At 36.9% G+C, this 16,891-nt stretch overlaps 1 protein-coding gene across 1 annotated transcript in view; it reads left to right on the forward strand.

The window, feature by feature from the left end:
* The first annotated feature begins 4,477 nt into the window (after nucleotides 1–4,477).
* The window catches only part of LOC120425342 (GTPase-activating protein skywalker), a 38,182-nt gene continuing 25,768 nt past the window's right edge, over nucleotides 4,478–16,891 (forward strand). Inside the window, exons 1-3 of the mRNA XM_039589835.2 lie at nucleotides 4,478–5,262; nucleotides 11,768–11,970; nucleotides 12,035–12,364. Coding sequence (XP_039445769.1) covers nucleotides 5,094–5,262; nucleotides 11,768–11,970; nucleotides 12,035–12,364 — 702 coding nt within the window. The 5' untranslated portion in view covers nucleotides 4,478–5,093. The remainder of the gene's footprint in view (nucleotides 5,263–11,767; nucleotides 11,971–12,034; nucleotides 12,365–16,891) is intronic.

Below are 16,891 nucleotides of genomic sequence, written 5' to 3' on the forward strand. Positions count from 1 at the left end.
ATTTCCATTTAAATTTTGGAGTTTGGTGTGAAAAAAAATTTTGCCCTCTGATTTTTCAGGCCAACTTGGAAGGGAGTGGGAGACAAAAACTTTAAATTAAAATTTGTACCAGCCTTAACATCGAAAAATGATTTAAAAATTTTACTAGACATTATTTTAGAACTAAAAAAATCATATTTTTTCAAGAACTCCTGGAAAAAATGAATAAATAAATTTCAAAAAATATAGCATGGCATAGCATAGCATTGGTGTCTACCCGTAGCTGCTACTTCGTTATTGACCAGGACCCCCAAACATTGCTCCGTGGACCACAGATGAAAAGTAGGAACCAATCATCACCCCTTCGCAATTTTCAAAGGTCCCTATCGTGCTGATCAATACCGACGCCGGCCACGACCAGTGGTAAGACACGGGGAAGTGGATGGGAATGTTAGCCGATACTTGAGTGATGGGACCGCCAAATCGACTGCGTCTCCGACAAAGTATCACATGAGTTTTGAGGGGTTAGTAAGATGGGTATGAGGTCAGGATTCACTGTGGTAGGTGATGCGACCATGAGCAATTTGTTTATCGGTTGAAATTTTAAAAATCTTAGGCAGCCGGCTGCGGAAAGATACCTATCTAAGGATTTAAATATAGTATTAATTCGACCGCGATTCTCCAGAAATTCTCCGTCGGCGTGCCTTCCGATCAACGGTGATGTAGGAAGGGCTTCATTCATTAAAATTATTTTATATCATAAGCCTTAAAACATATCCGTCGACGTGCCTTCCGATCCTCGATGATATGGAAAGGACTTAATCCAGCAATACGACTTGCTTGTCTCAAAAAACAAAAATCGGATCGTTTCAATCGAAAACTATATAAAGAGAACAAAAATAAAATTTATCGGCCAACGAACGCGCGATCAAAAAATAAATGAAAAAAGAAGAAGAAGAAATCCAATCACCCCATGTACACAAATAGCGACACAAAAGAGACGGAAAATAAAACGAAAAAAAAACAGGACTGCGCGTCCACACAGGCACCGCACTACTGATGCCATTATTTAATTACCCCATGCACTCGAACAGCGACACAAAAGAGACGGAAAATAACACGAAAAAACAGGATTGAGCGTTCACACAGGCACCGCACTACTCTAAATAAATTTCAAAAAATATATAATAATAAATAAATTCTAGACCAAAAGAAGCTTTTTGAGTTCTCTAAACATAAAAAAATCGACTTTAAATTAAAAAATACTCAATTTGATCCAAACATTTCAGCAATCAAAATAAAAATAAAAAAAAAATTTTCTTTGGAAATCTTCAGCGTGATAATCCGTAAGGAAGTGAGGTAGTCCAGAGGCACTGTTACGCCCCCTTCTGCTCCCATGATTATAGCAATCGTGCGCTATATTTAATCAAGCAAAACCGGTTCGTCCATCCCCAGCCGTCAGTCAGGAAAGATGAGAAAAGTGCGCTTTGTGCACAATAATGGCTGCACATCGGACTCCTTGGATGCCTCAATGAGTGAGAATATCAAAATTAGAATTCAAGTCACCTAAAAGGTCGATGCTTTCCTCATGACAAATTTGATTACGCATTTAAATCAAATGATTCAAATCCGATTTTGTTCAATAAATAACAAAACAAAATTAAATATTTTGGATTTACGAGGTAAAACTTCCGTCAACCAAGTTCCGCCAACACACATTGCACCAGGGTGATGCTGATGGCGTGACGGAAGATATGATTGACAAACGAGCCTTCAGGAATGCACTTTCGGTCGTGCTGTTTCGTGACCCGTCCATTGTGACGCTGCGAAAACAGGTTCTGGAGTTCTGAATTCAATTTTTAAAATAAATGTGTTTATTTCGGTGGATGAGGTCACCCGGCGAAACAGAGTCCTTTTGTTGTTACTACAAAGATCGGGACCAAATCGGATGAGTCTTATTGGGAAAATCTTTCTACCCATTCCCGGGGATTTTTTTTTTATTACAGATAACAACCAGTGACTTCACATTACGGATTTCCACAAACCGCAATTTACATTTTCAATTTGCACGGCTTTGTACTTCGAAAGCGATAAACTCGCGCAAAACCCAGCAAAGCGCGCTCCAAAGCCATTCAGGGCCCGGGGCGTAAAAAGGTTGATCATTTTTAATGAACCAATTAGAGGAGCGCTCCTTTATGGGGTCCCGCGCACAAATGTTCATTAGGAGTTGTGTTGCCAACGGGCGGCTCGATCAGGTCAGATTAGGCCGATATGTGACCGGGTCTGACATAATCTGCGGTGACAGATCCGCTCCTGGCGTGGGCATCCCGTTACGCCCACGCGTCGTTTGTGCAAGAATTACGACTCTTGTCGTCGGACGGAATTACACCAAATCTCGCTGGTATCTTCCTGCCTGATAGTCGTTATTACGATCCAATTTCGTCCAGATAAGCATCCACTGCAATCCAGTCAGCTGTGGCGTCATTGGCTGCCAGAATTACCCACGGGGGGACAAATCTCGGATGGCCTACGCTGTGGGAATTTTGTGTATTCTGCACTATAACTATAAGTCTGATATACTGTGTGTGTTTGGTAAGACATTACTGTCTCTCTGTTTCAAAGTTGCTTCTTATCGGACTTTATGTTTGCAGTTTTGTTGTGCACAGTTAAAAAAAATCACAAAACTATTTTTTTTTTCAAAATAAAAAAGGTCACCCCTTTTAAATCTAATAAATATTATCTTTGTGGGAAAAAGAAAAACTGCAAGCTTTTTCAAAGTTTCTCACGCATTGCCATATTCACGGGTAAATCGGTGACGTTCTTATCTGTGACGGCAGTGCAAGAAAAGAAAGACGAGAACTGGAATTTTCCCGTTGGTGTCTGTCAAAATAATTTATGGTTATTTTGCAAACGATAAAAATCCCTTTTCATAACTGGTCCGTGGCTCGTGACGGGAACGTTGTTTGTTTTTGTTTACTGAAGTGCATTGTTTCAATTTTAATAAATATTCAATATGTTCAATATGAGTCAACATGAGTATTATTGAAATATTGAGAATGTTTTGTACTCGACGTAGTTTTCTAAATTAATTATGGCAAAGAGCACGTCAAATTTACATGCAATGAATTGATTATAAGTATTGGTGATTGCGATAAATTTCAATTTGTCGATAAATATCAATGTTATGTTATGTTTTATATAGTATAGTTTGTTCAGAATTCCATGGTTTCCATTTTTTTTAATGGTTATGTCGCCCTCCTTCAAAATTGGTCCGAAAAATCAGATGGCAATAAAAATCTTTATCTATTTTCATTATCATTTCGAAGTCTTTTGAAAAAAAAAAATGTTTTTGCCCCTCGATTTTTCGGAATTATTTTTATGGGGGCGACATAAACTTTGAAAAATATTTGCTACGGCCTAGCTACAAAAAAATGTCACCAAGTAATGAATTTTGAAAAAAAATAATGATTTTTTGTAACTAAAAATACTTAAAAAAAACAACTCTGAAAACAAATTGAAATGCCTGCGTTAAAAATAATTTTTAGCATGTTTGGGATCGATGAAAAATATATTCAATTTTTTAGAATTCAATCTACAGCAAAAAAAATTCTTCAGCTTTTGAATGATCAAAAATTGCTGGGCAGGTTCAAAATGCATTTTAAAACACTGTTTTCATTCAAATAATAATACCATGGCTTGTAATTTTAAAAATTTCTCAAAGATATGGTGATGATTAAAAAGTTAAACATAGATTTTTAAAATATGTCACTTGCAACGAAAGTAGCTTAAATCAAATCATCGTGAATCAATATCTTCCCAAGAATTATTCATAAAATCAACAATATTCATCGAAACTTTATCAAACCACTAACCGTGAAATTCCCCAAACCTTTTAGCCTCGAATTTTCCACATTCCATTCGCCGAATGCAAATCCAACTCAAATGTGTCCTCTTTGTTGCACTTGCCAATTCCGTGGAAATTTCAGCCCTTTCACAGTCATACAGCAAATTTCCCTACCACCACCACCACCGTGACTAATCTGAAAGCTCAAAAATAGCTCAAACCGCACTTAGAACGATCACCTCGCGATCGTCTTTCAACCAAAGCCACCCCTAATCTAATACCCGACCACCAACCGCACTCGTGATCAACCCCCTTCGAGTCGTGTCCGTATCGTCTTTCTTCCTTTCGTTGTTTGTTTATTTGTTTACGTTCGCATCGCCCCAAACGATCATCAGTGTGTGTGCGCGCGCGTATCTCACGACGATCACTCACCGCGCTGTTAGTACTCTCGTGCGATCTCCTCTTTCCCGATTACGCCGGTTTCAATTTGAAGCCATTCTTCAATTATCGCACCCTTTTCACACACTCATACGCAGAGCGCGCGCGCAAAAGAGAGGCACGATGGCTGCTGGAGTTCGGGCGATCCGACACTGCTATACTGCCGGCTGCGCCGAGTTCAGCTCGACAGTCGAGATCAAGCTGCGGAACCGGACGGACGTGTGCCCTTGGGAGAACCTCGGGAAATCGTCCAAGTCGTTGGCGCCAGGTTGTGTTTGTTGTGATTCGCGGAACTGTAATTGATACCGAGTTTGATCTTTGCTGTTGTTTACGTCGAGTGTGATCGCGTCGCTGATCAGTCGGGGATCCAGAAATAGCACAAGCGGTCAGTCTGAGGGTTCCAGTTCGAGCTCGAGAGCGAAGGGGGTTGAAAATTGGTATTGATGATGTTTTAACTCGCAGTGAAAGATGAATATTTGAACAAGTTCGGAGAAGACCGACCGCAGCCGGTGTCAGCCGGGCCAGAGACGAGTGGTCTTGTTTTCGAGTGTCCCGCGTGTGTGTTCAAGATTCGACCAAAGGTTCAACGAAGCGGAGATATATGGTGCAGTTTCAATCAGTGAAGAAGCCGGTCGTCGTTCTATATTTGGAAGAATTCAGGATGAGTGAGTTACTGGCACCGATCCTAGTGTCGCCGGTTCAAAAGTGAATTAGTGATCTAAGAGCGCCAGCTTTGAGCAAAAACAACACAAGTTTAAAGAAACAATTCTTGGCTGAACCAGCCAAACCACCCACAACAAAAATTCCGTCCAACGAGAAACGGCCGAGCGTCATGGTGGCCAAAACGCCCGAGGGCATCTCGCTGGAGAACCTCAGCAAGCAGCGGGCCTCGGTCTACATCGACCCGGACACCGATCTGTACCTGGAGCTGCAGTATCTCCAGTCGCGGGCTGACCTCACCAAGTGTACCTGCTTCGACCTGAAGCTGCTGGCGTCGTCAGGTAAAGTGGTTCCTCGATGGTCACGAATCGAGGAAAATTTAGCGTAAATCCGCAAGTCGTGCGATTCGTTCGTTAGTGAGTTGGGCGGCGATGACGAAGACGAATGTGATTGTTTTTGCGTGACAGTTTTCTTTGATGGATACTAATTGGCGCTAAAAATATGATAGATTCGTTTGCTTCAGTAAATTTCGCCAATGGTGAACCTTGTTGCTGTTTTGGCAAGTGTTTGCCAATTGATGGCTTCCGTTTTCATGACGAGCAAAAAGCTGAACAAAACAAGATTGATGAAATATTACTCTTTAAAACATTAAATTAAACAGCAGTTTTGTTTTTGTTATTTATTTTAACCCACCGTAAATATATTGTAATGATTTGAACGTTGTAAAGATTACTCAATCACGATTATTGCTTTTAAGCTCGTTCAAAAATTCCAAGATATTTCGTTTTTTTTTTTAAATCTAGAAGAATTTGGACAAATGGAAGTGATCCAAATCCATTTAAAAAAAAAGAAATTTTTACTAAATTTTACAAACAAACTGAGCAGTTTGTGAATTCCGTTATAACCAAGGACGTAAATAAAATGTCTATCAAAGTTCGACGCCGTCGTGCTATCATGACGTACGTCGCTTTTTGACGTTCAGAGAAAAACGCGTTTTAATGGTTGACCTTGAACAAACAAAAACGAGTGCACGCAATGTAAACAATAACAAACACGTTTTGTTTGGTTGACCATGTGCATTGTCCCGAAGTTTGGTTGATCAGAGATAAAAGTTACCCCGTAGGACAAAGTTTCACGCGAATCGAAGAGGGATCGGGGCAACTTTTCCCGATTTCGTGTGAGTTGGTAGAGAATTACCCAATACCAAAATGTGGTATCCTGACTTAGAAAATTTTGCCACAATTTCAAGTCATTGCTTTAGAGGGTATATCAAAACTTTTTGAAATCATGTTTGAAATTTTCGGTATTCAATCAAAGCAATCGCTTTGAAACATCATTTTAGCGCAAAATTTATTACCTTATCAGAATTGTTAAAAAAATCCAATGGTTTCAGAGGAAATCGACAAAATTCCATGATACCAAAAGAATACCAAAATGTGGTGTTCCATCAATGACAAATTCTGCAATTTTGCAATATTAAAACAATACCTTAAATTGGTATGAAGCCAAGTCTTGCTCTTGCATTGCCTCAAGACAGGGTACAGGAATACCGTAAACTGGGGTGACTTTGATAGCCCGGGGTGACTTTGATAAGTTTTTCAAATGCCCGTCAAATTAATATCTAAACATTTTTGAGAATTTTGAGTATGTAAGCATTAAGGGATAGCTTATTACCGAACATATATGCAAAAATGTTACTGTTACATTGAATGTATCAAAATTAGTGGCCAAATCAAATTTCTATCAATGTCATCCCGGGCTATCAAAGTCACCCCAGTTTACGGTACCAAAAGTTGGTATTGATGCCAGAGAAAAGTATTATCACGCATTTACTTTGTTATTTACCCATGCTCGAGTGACCACATACTCGTCCCACCAGTCTCGTTCCCAAAATACTAGAACAGTGGTTCTCAACCTTATTCGTACCATTTATCCTTCGGCAAATTTTAAAGAAAATCGTTTTCCAAAGAATGCAAAAACTCACTAAAGTGTAATTCTTAACGTTTTCGCAAAGGGATTTTATGACCGATTTGTTGTCTTAGGCAATTTTGTAGGTTATGATAAAAATTTAATAAATAAACAGGAATACGGAAAAACATACAATTTTTTTTTATTTATTGTTTCGTTACTAAAATCTGAACTTCCAAAATACTTATATTTTTATTTGTTCTAGAAGACTAAAAATGCATCTTTTGTGCTACATCTTAGGATGCTGGAAAATTTAGTACAGAATATATACTTTTTTTTGAAAAAAATCTATTTTTGGAAAAAAAATATAATATTTTTGGAAAAAATGGCGAGTTTTGGAAAAATTCTAAAATATTGTCAAACTAAATTTTATTTTCAGATGCAATATCAAATTTTCTGTCGAAAATGACTTAACACTTTAAGTAAAATACATTTTTTTGTCATGTTATTGCATGTTATTTTTTGTGATTTATCTGTTTTTTTTTTTGCCTTCCTCACCTCACTGAGGCAAGGCTATAAAATCACTCAAAAATTGAACTTTTTAAATAAGCCTCCCAGATATACCTTTACGTATACATATCGACTCAGAATCAAATTCTGAGCAAATGTCTGTGCGTGTGGATGGACGTAGAATTTTTTTTTCTCACTCACTTTTCTCGGAACTGGCTCGACCGATTTTGTCCGGATCTATGTTTTTGGATTTGCCTTCAGGTTCTTTAAGTCTTTTTTAAATTTCATCCGGCTTGGTGCAGTACTTTAAAAGATATGTTCGAAAAACTGTTTTGGTTGATACTAAAAAGGGTCATTATTTACATAATTTGAAAGCTCCGGCGGATAGCTGTCGGAACTTTACGCTCAGTGCACGCACACAAACACTGCAGTGCTTTCAAATGGTTCATTAAATTTATCATACCTAGATGGCAGCACTCAGATGTATAGTGTCTTTACTAAGTAAGCGTTAGCCAAGGCTTTTAGGAGAAAGGCAGCAACCACCTTCCGGTGGATTAAGTAACGTTTTTTTATAAATATTTTCTGAAGGAAAAATATTATTATTTTTGAAAAGCTGAAAAATTACTTTTTTTTTGTTTTTGACTTTGTTGGACTGCTGCTTAGATACAGCCTCTCAAAGCTAAGCCCCGGCGAAATATAGTGCACATTTTTTTCGGTAATTATCTCCTTTATTCAATGTTTATCACTTTCCAATGTTTCTCACCATGAGACATGTGTTGCTTTAATGAGATTTTTCTCAGTGTCATCTGATTAGCCTTAATTTTTCAACATGTGATTTCTTAGAAACTATTTGAAAAAAACCATTGTGAATTTTTTTGCCCTTTCCTACAAAAAAATCGAAATTTAAATATAGCCTTACAATTGAAAAATTTCAAAAATGAGTGTATTTCGCCCTTTCTAATTATTACCATTGATTTTATTTCATAACTGCGGTACCAGATTTTGCACCATCTTAAACTCTAGCGCAAAATAAAGCTTTAAAAAAAAGAAAAAAAAATCGCGTATTTTGAGAATTCAGCTTATTGTGATAAAAGGTTGAATAAAAAACTTGGGACATTATCCACACAGAAAAAATAATGATGGTAATATTCATCAGGAAATGGTGTCAGATTTTGTGGCAAAAAATTTGTAATATTACATCGGGAATTGGTGAATATTCATCAGGTTCACATTTTTACACATTTTTTGAGTAATATTACCCAAAAAATAGGTAATATTCAACCTACCAAATTTTCAACATTCCAAAATTCAACTTTTTTTTCTGTGCACAACTTTGCCGAAGACTCCAAATCGATCAGAAAATGTCTTTTCACATTTTGTATAACCAGCTTACATTATTGTATGGAGCCTTGCATGGAAAAACAACGATCTAAAAAATCGCCATACATCCATTTTTCAACCAATCTTTGATCTTTAAAAAGCATTGGAAACAAGAACTCTTTAAATTTTAGAAAATTATAGGGTTGGATGTTTAACTTGTTTTATGTGATTTTGCCATTATTTAAAAAAATGACATTTCTTTTGGGGGTCAACTTTGGCTGTGAAATTTACTAACATTTCCTATATTTTCAGTAAAAAGAGGTATGCAGTAATTTTTGTAGTGTCCCAGACTGTGTCTCTACGCATTATTTTACAATTTAAATGATGATGGTTCCATTCTATAGCAAAAAAATTGAAAAACAAGCAAAAAAATAAAAAAAGTGGCTGTAAAAAACGTGAAAAATTAGATAGGCAATACTAGAGGGTGACGATTCTTGAGATTTTCAATTTCCCGGGAATCGAGAGTTGAATTTGGCAATTTCCCGGGAATTCCCGGGACCCGGGAGTTTTTTTTTTAACTTTGCCAATAAAGCCAATAATTTTTAAAGAAAGGTAATAAATGTTTTTCTTTTCAATAAATTCAGTTACAATTAATTCGTACTTATTCATTGAAATGTTAATTAGAACCTCATTATTTTCGGGAAATGTCTACCTATTTTTTTCTAAATCTGCAAATATAAGATCGTTTTTTTGAGCTTTTTGTGACTGTGGATTGAAAAGTCAGCGAATCCTTATTCGCACAATATGATAAATAAAGACTCAAAACAACACTTTTTAATTTTTTTATTCTTTTTAATGTCAACTGTAAATATTCATTAAAGAAATAGTTATCAGGAAAACCAAATATTCACATATTGTGGACATTAACTTTACAAAGATTTGCAGAGTTTTTTTTTAATATGATTTAACATTCCAACGCCCAAGGCTCCAAAAAAAAGTTGGAACGGTAATTTCAACTCAATGGTTCTCAGGCATAACTCAACCAATCAAAATGATTCTTCTTTCCAGTGATTTGTTAGGATTTCTAGATGATTCTAGAACTTTGCAGAACTTAATTTGATCAAATCTGTAATTTCTGCGATCAAAAACATCGTTCCAACTTTTTTTTGCGTGTAAAAATGATCGTCAAAAAATCCGCGGAGGCAGTCGTTTTGAAAAAAGGTGGAACTGTAAAATTTTAGGATCATCTAGACATTCTTACAAATCACTGGAAACATCGTCCCGATTGGTTGAAAAATTCCCGAAAACCATCGAGTTGAAGCTTTTTTTTTGGGAGGCTTGGGCGTCCGTGTAAGTTGGGCATGCGTTGGGCGTTCCAGTGTTAAAAGAGATTAATTGGAAACACAAAATGACTTATTGTCATCGATAAAGAAAATTACCTTGATACAGCAAAATTAACTTACTTAGAATTTAGTCCTAAAATTAAGCTTAAATTTGTGATATTATTGTTCACAACGATAAAGCTTTTGAACGACCTCAAAGGAATGAAAATAGATTTTTAGTTCAATTTTTAAAATTTTCAAAAATTAACTTCGCAACCCTTCATGACAGAAAAGGCCCTACTTGACAGCTCGTTCCAAGGGAACCATAGTTGATCCATCGAAAAAATGTTGTCTTGTCAATAATTTGTTTGCATTAAAATGAAAAAAAAAAGTGATCAGAAATGGTTTTTAATTGTGTTTTTTATTAATGTGCATAAAAATTGACAAATGGCTTTAGTACCCAATGCTCGAGAGAGGATATGGAAATTATACTTATTTCGAAAAGTCTTTTCCCTCTTAGAAATAATAAATAGAAACAATAACAGTAATAATAACAGTATATTTAGGTGAATTTATAAGTATTTATAGGTGTTTGATAAGTTAAAATTTACACTTTCTGAATAAAAGAATATAAAGGGATGCATTGGGTTATTTAAACTTGAGCATCGAAATTTTGAAAACTAATGTTCTAAATAATTCAGAATTTTTCAAATGTTTTTTTCTGATGAGTTAATATAATATTGCTTCGATATTCATAATTTTAAAATTTCCCGGGAGTCTCGTCCAAATTTCCCGGGAATCGAGATGTCCAAAAATGGTCGATTTCCCGGGAATTCCCGCTCGTCACCCTCTTGGCAATACCAAAAACAAACATAGACTTAACAAGATAACTGCAAATAAAAATACTAAAAATGAAACAAGATAAACATAAAACAAGAGAAGGAAAGTTTTTCGTAGAACAAAAGTTGCTCAAAATGACCAATAAAAATTTGGGCAATAGAGGGTTAATAGATACATTTTCGATAGATCTTCATTTGAGGAAAACAGGATTAAAAAACATCTGCAAAAAACATTTATATGGAATTCCATTTCCTTAGTAATTTTTTTTTGCAAACGGTTTTTTTATATCAAAATGCACATGAAAATTCGATTTCATGCTGATAACAGCATAATATCGACAATTTCAAATGGAAACCTCTATTCATATTCACGCTGCAGTGAGTTTGAATTGCTTTAATCACCACACTGCGCAATCAATTATTATCCTATAATGCCATAATCCTTTGAAAGCTTTTGCAACGCTTGAATCGCCATCATTACCGGGAAAACTGTTACCCATTGTCGTTCACAATGTATTTCACCAGAGGGATCCTCCCACACACTGCACGTGAAGCGGCAGACAGACCGCCAGCATTGACGTAGGTGTCCCCGTTTCGCAGCAATAGTTTTCCCCTGTGACGTCGTTGCTCAACAATGTTGACGCAGAGGGCACCGCCCCCTTGGGGGAGGTCAACATCATCGATGGCGTCACCCCTTTATCAACGGTTCGTTTTGTTGGCAAATCAATTATTCACGTGGGCTATTGCACTCCGGTGCACGCAACAGTGTTGTTTGCGCCATGATTGATTGACGGACGTTTAATTGGGTATTGGCCATAATCGATGGAAATTACTCTAAACATGATTGAGTCAACATTTTGCAGGATATTTTCAGGACATGCCAACTCATGGTGATGAAGCAAATTTTCTAATAATTGTTTCTTTTCATTTTCTTCTCCACTTTTCAGGAAAGAAACCCAACCTAAAGACATTTCAGGATGTGCAATCACTCATACAGCAGGGCAAGAAACGTGAAGCCAAACTAGTGCTAAGGGAAAACTCGTGGCCCACCAACTCGCCGATCCGATCGCAGCTATGGCCGGCCCTGTGCAGCCAGCACCACGTTGGGAAGAACATGCTGGACGGGTTCTACTGGGACATGGTGAACCAGGTAAAGAGTGCACTTTCAAAATTTCAGTTCAATTTCTTACATTCGATTTTCCCCTCCCGCACAGGTCTTCGGCACGACCGAGCTGCCGGAGAAGCCGATCATGCTGCCCCCGTTCGTCGACTCCACGCACTGTCTGCCGTACCACCTGACGCGGAAGGGCCGGGCGGTGGCGGACCGCGTTGTCAGTGTCCTCGGGTACGCCTGCCCGGACATCACCTACAGTCCGACGCTGTACCCGATCACGGCGATGCTGCTGCACTTCATGTCCGGTAAGTTTCAAGTTGTACTGTGTGACCTCCCCTGCGAAACGTACTTTAAGTCAAACATCGGAAAGCAAGAAAATTTCGGTCTGTTTGTTGTTTCAACTTGCGCTGCGATGCGAAATTCGCCGAAATAACCTCACCGACACGGAACGAAATCCAAGCTCCGAATGTATAATATTTACCTTACCGCCCGGGCTTGTCTAATTCGCCGAAGGGAAAATAAACACAAGACGGTGGAAAATATTAGAATTTTCCAGCCCCACGACCGCACAAACCACTGAATAGCATCGGAGGGGGTTCAAATTGAATCTTGAAATTTATTTGCCTATTGGAGAGAGGAGTTAAATTATTTAACGACAGTCGCGCGCGCGCTCCGCAAAACAAGGGGAATCCGTATCGCGTTTGCCTTTTTTTAGCATTTAATTGCCCGCGCTGAACTCGAACGCCTATAATTACCATTTATTCCCGCTTCAATATTTATAAACCGCTTGGACTATGCCTTTTGGGGAGGTCGGTGCTGCATCGTGCCGTGTGTGAATGTGTGTTCGTTGTTTGAATTAAGATTGCGACGACACTCGGCCAGTCACATTGTGTCGTGATATAGTTTAAAATATGCAAAACTGGCACGTGTTGCTCATCAAATTGTGGTTGGATCAATTTTCAAGTGGAATCTCTTAAACAAAATACTTGATCTCAATCAGCGGGTTGACCTTGGAGGAGAACATTCCCCCACCCAAACCAACCCGAAATTTATTGTCCATTAATTTGAAACCAACTTCAATCACTTTCTTTTTGAACGCTTTCTCGGCTGGGTATCGGCAACCTTTTTGCAACCCGCCAACGATTCGTGAAAGCAATCGGGTCCCAAAAGATGAATGTCTAAATACTTTTTTTAATGGAAGATGAAAAGGTTAGGGCACGGATAATCATATCCCAAACATTTTGTGAGCTATTTTGATTAAAAAAGCCTAGACTCCAAAAACATGAATTTTTAACTTTTTGTTTTAAAGATTGTGATTTGAGACTGTAGAGCGAACCTTAATCCAAAAGTTCTGCACAAAATTTAAAAAAAAACCGCTGGAACGATGAAAAAATACATCGCAAAACAAACAAACATGGACATTTATTTTAAATCAACATGAACTTTGATATGAAAACAGCATGTATTTTATCGAGCAACTTACGTCATTTTTTTGGCAAAATTATTTGTTTGAAAAGTGAGGCGCATCAAATTGGATAGAATTCCCCTAAATGTATCGATTTTAACACTTTTCTGAATATTCTGATCGCTTCGAAAAATAAATAAATCTAGAGTAACATTTCAAAAGGGCCAATTTTTCAAAATTGCTCATCGGCACCTTAAAAAAATTAAAAACAGCAATTTTTTAGTGAAACAAAAGGCTATTTGGGTGTCAAAACTAGGAGCTTTTTTCAAAACTTCGCCCCACAAGCTTAATATTATTTCTTGACCTATTTTAGAACTCAGTGTCAAATTTGAGCAAACTCAACTTACTTTTTTATGGCTCAAAAGTTGCGGAGTTATGAGATATTGAATATACGGGTATTGGTAAGGTGAATTTTCACAACAACAAAAAAAAAATCGGCGTTAAAAATTCCGTTTACCATATTTTTGAATATTCCTCCGACTTTGCCAAAGACATCAAATTGATCAGAAAATGTCTTCAAAATATACAGATTTTCGAATATTTACGTCACATTTTTTGCATGGACAAAATTATATGGAGACTTTTAGGGGTGAACCAATGACACAAAATGGCCTCTTTGGTCATAGGGAAGACCATCAAAAAGATGGAACCAAATAAAAATAATGCAAATAAAATCCATTTCCGGAATATGGACAAAATTGTTCAGGTGGAAAAAAACCTTTGAAAAATATAAAGAAAATTTTGTGGCACCACTGGGCAAGTGGTCCAGATCGCAATGTTAAGTGGACTTGACAAAACTTGTTGCAAATGAAAAGGGGTAACTTTTGATTAGGTTGAAAATTAGGGTGGTTCACGATTAGGGTGATTTTAAAAAATTAACTTTTTAAGAATATTTTTGAGATTTTTTCTTCCTCAAAAAAAGAATTGGGCTTGCCTTTTCAAGCAACTTTGTCGAAGACACCAAAATTTTATCTCGTAATCTACGCCTTCTACGACCAAATTTATAGGAAGCATCTGAGCATACCTTCAAAAATCAGTGTTTTTGAACGTGGAAATTCAAGGTTAAGTTTTAGAGAAAAGTGTTATTTGGGGCAAACGAACATTTTTATGTTTTTGGCATGTCAATTTGGACTAAAGGGTCAAAAGTTACAGCCATTTAAGGTAAAAAAGATGCAAAATTAAAACTTGAATATCTCGACGGATTTTTCACTCTTTTTTTGGTAGGAGATGACCACTCAATTATTTTACTTCTTATTATTTATCAATTTCAAATTGCACGTAATTGTCGTAATTGCACAGAATCAATTATTAAACTGATGATCTACGAAAAAGAACTTGGATTTTTGTACAGAATGGCTATAATATTTAATATAGTTTTGAATGCGTTAACTTAAAATTTAAGTTTTTCTTTTCTGTGGAACTTGATTAAAAATGATTTTCAAATAAATGAGTAAACAAAAAATTATGTAGTTGTTAAATAAGTATTTCAGTAATAAATTTTAGGAAAAAGCTTTTTGTTCTGCAGTCTCGAAATAAGTCAAGAAATTAGCAAAAAATATATTTTTCAAATAAACTTCAATTGAAGATTTTTTTTAAAAATTTGGTGTGTTTATGAAACAATTTTAACCAAACATTAGTACCACCCCGCCATTGCTTCAGAAAAATCTGATCTGGCCCGCAGGGCCAAAAAGTTGGGCACCCCTGGTCTAGACTTAAATCTATCGGGCAAATATTATTAAAAACTTTTATTTCTTTTAGTTAGGAGAAAATTAAGACAACTTTTAAGGTGTTTTGAATTGGAATGAAAAACAAAAATTCTCAGAAAATTTAAAGGCTTTCAAATTTTTTTTAAAGGTTTAAAAAACTCACTCACCTTTGAGGATAAAATTAATAACTCAAGTTTTTGGGAAAATGTATCTTTTTCGATAAATCTCAATTTTACTTGAAAAACTCAAAGCTGGCGCCTTTTGCCCCATATCATGCATATCAAAATACAAAAAAAAATATAAAGAAAAACATAAAACAAGAAAGGTAGTATTTTAAGTAGAAGAAAGGTTGCTCAAAATTTCTTCTTGAACAAAGAACAAAACTCTCAAAAGATTGTCAAAAATTGTTATTTTTTTAAATTAAAAAAAATCATTTAAATAACAAACAAATATTTTAAAACTTTTCCCTTCTATAAAAGCGTCTTGTTTTTTCACATTTTTTTTTAAAGGAATAAACTCAAAATGTTAAGCTTTCAGTCAATAAAACGCGCCCCCTGAATTGATTACTCCCACGTTCGTCCCACCACCAACGTTTCAAAAGATGAAAGCAGAAGGTGTTCTTGCTTTCAATCTGTTACCTTCGAGGGTTCAATCCTCTGTGGGTTACGGTTCTTTTATTCATGAATCCTTGTCGTAAGATGTACTCAGATTAAGGCTACAGGATAATCTTGTTTTCGATACGCAAAATCGAATCCGCTCTGTGATCTGTGTGGGAGTGAGTCGCTGAATGGAAAGTTTCCATTTTTAACCTCGACTGAAATGGATATGGTAAATATGTACACCCCGTAAATGTCGATTCAATAATAGTGCGGAACCAGTTCAAACCAGACAATCCAATATAAACACTTCGAGCAAGTCTACAAACTGCAGCTCCACCTCGGACGTCGTCCAGGTTGATAAGCTCGGCTCGTTTTTTTCGCAAATTTATTATTTATTAAACAACCTGCCCGGAATGCTCTGCTTTTGCTCGGGTACGATTGTGTACACAATCGATGGCTTAGAACCATACTAGCCCGCGTTCCTCCTGTTTGGCAGTGTTTACACCGCCAATGAGCAGTCGGTCGTAAATTACATCGCCCGGTGTGGTTGCATGTGATCGATCCGTCAGGAGCTACAGTTGGACGTCCGAGGTGTCTGGAAACGGCAGATTTGCGGGGTTGACGGCCAAATCGAAACCCTTTCACTTTTCCTGATTTTTTCGGATTCATGATTTTATATTTCGTAAAAAAAGCGAATTTGTCCCAAGACGACACTCTGCTTGGGGGGTGCTGTACGATTTGACCGAATTTGCTGGAGAACTGGACAACGCAACCAAAATGAGGTTTTTCATAGTGGTGTGAAGCAGGCAATCCGCCGTAAACCGGAATCCGTCTGGCGTTGTCCGGCATTGCGCAGTTGCATTTCTGGAGCTTCCATGGAGGTGTTGGAAGTTGGGAAAGGTTCAGAGGCTCTGTATACTATTTAATCTGTGTTACTCAAAGTATACAAATGGAATGGAAATTGATAAGTTGCTGTTTATTGTTTAGTTTCAATTCCGACTCGAGTTCCGAGTTAGCTATTGCTGAAGGAAAAATTTAATTTTGGCTTACAGGAGTAGTTCATGACATTATGCCTGCGATTTTATCATTTTCGACAAAAGAAAAATGAACATTAGACAATCGCCAAGCCCCTCTTTAAACAGTTCTGATATGAAGGTTTATAAAATGTCTCTTCTGGTACATATGTT

Source organism: Culex pipiens, chromosome 2, assembly GCF_016801865.2.
Source record: "Culex pipiens pallens isolate TS chromosome 2, TS_CPP_V2, whole genome shotgun sequence".
In the NCBI taxonomy this organism is placed as follows: Eukaryota; Metazoa; Arthropoda; class Insecta; order Diptera; family Culicidae; genus Culex; species Culex pipiens.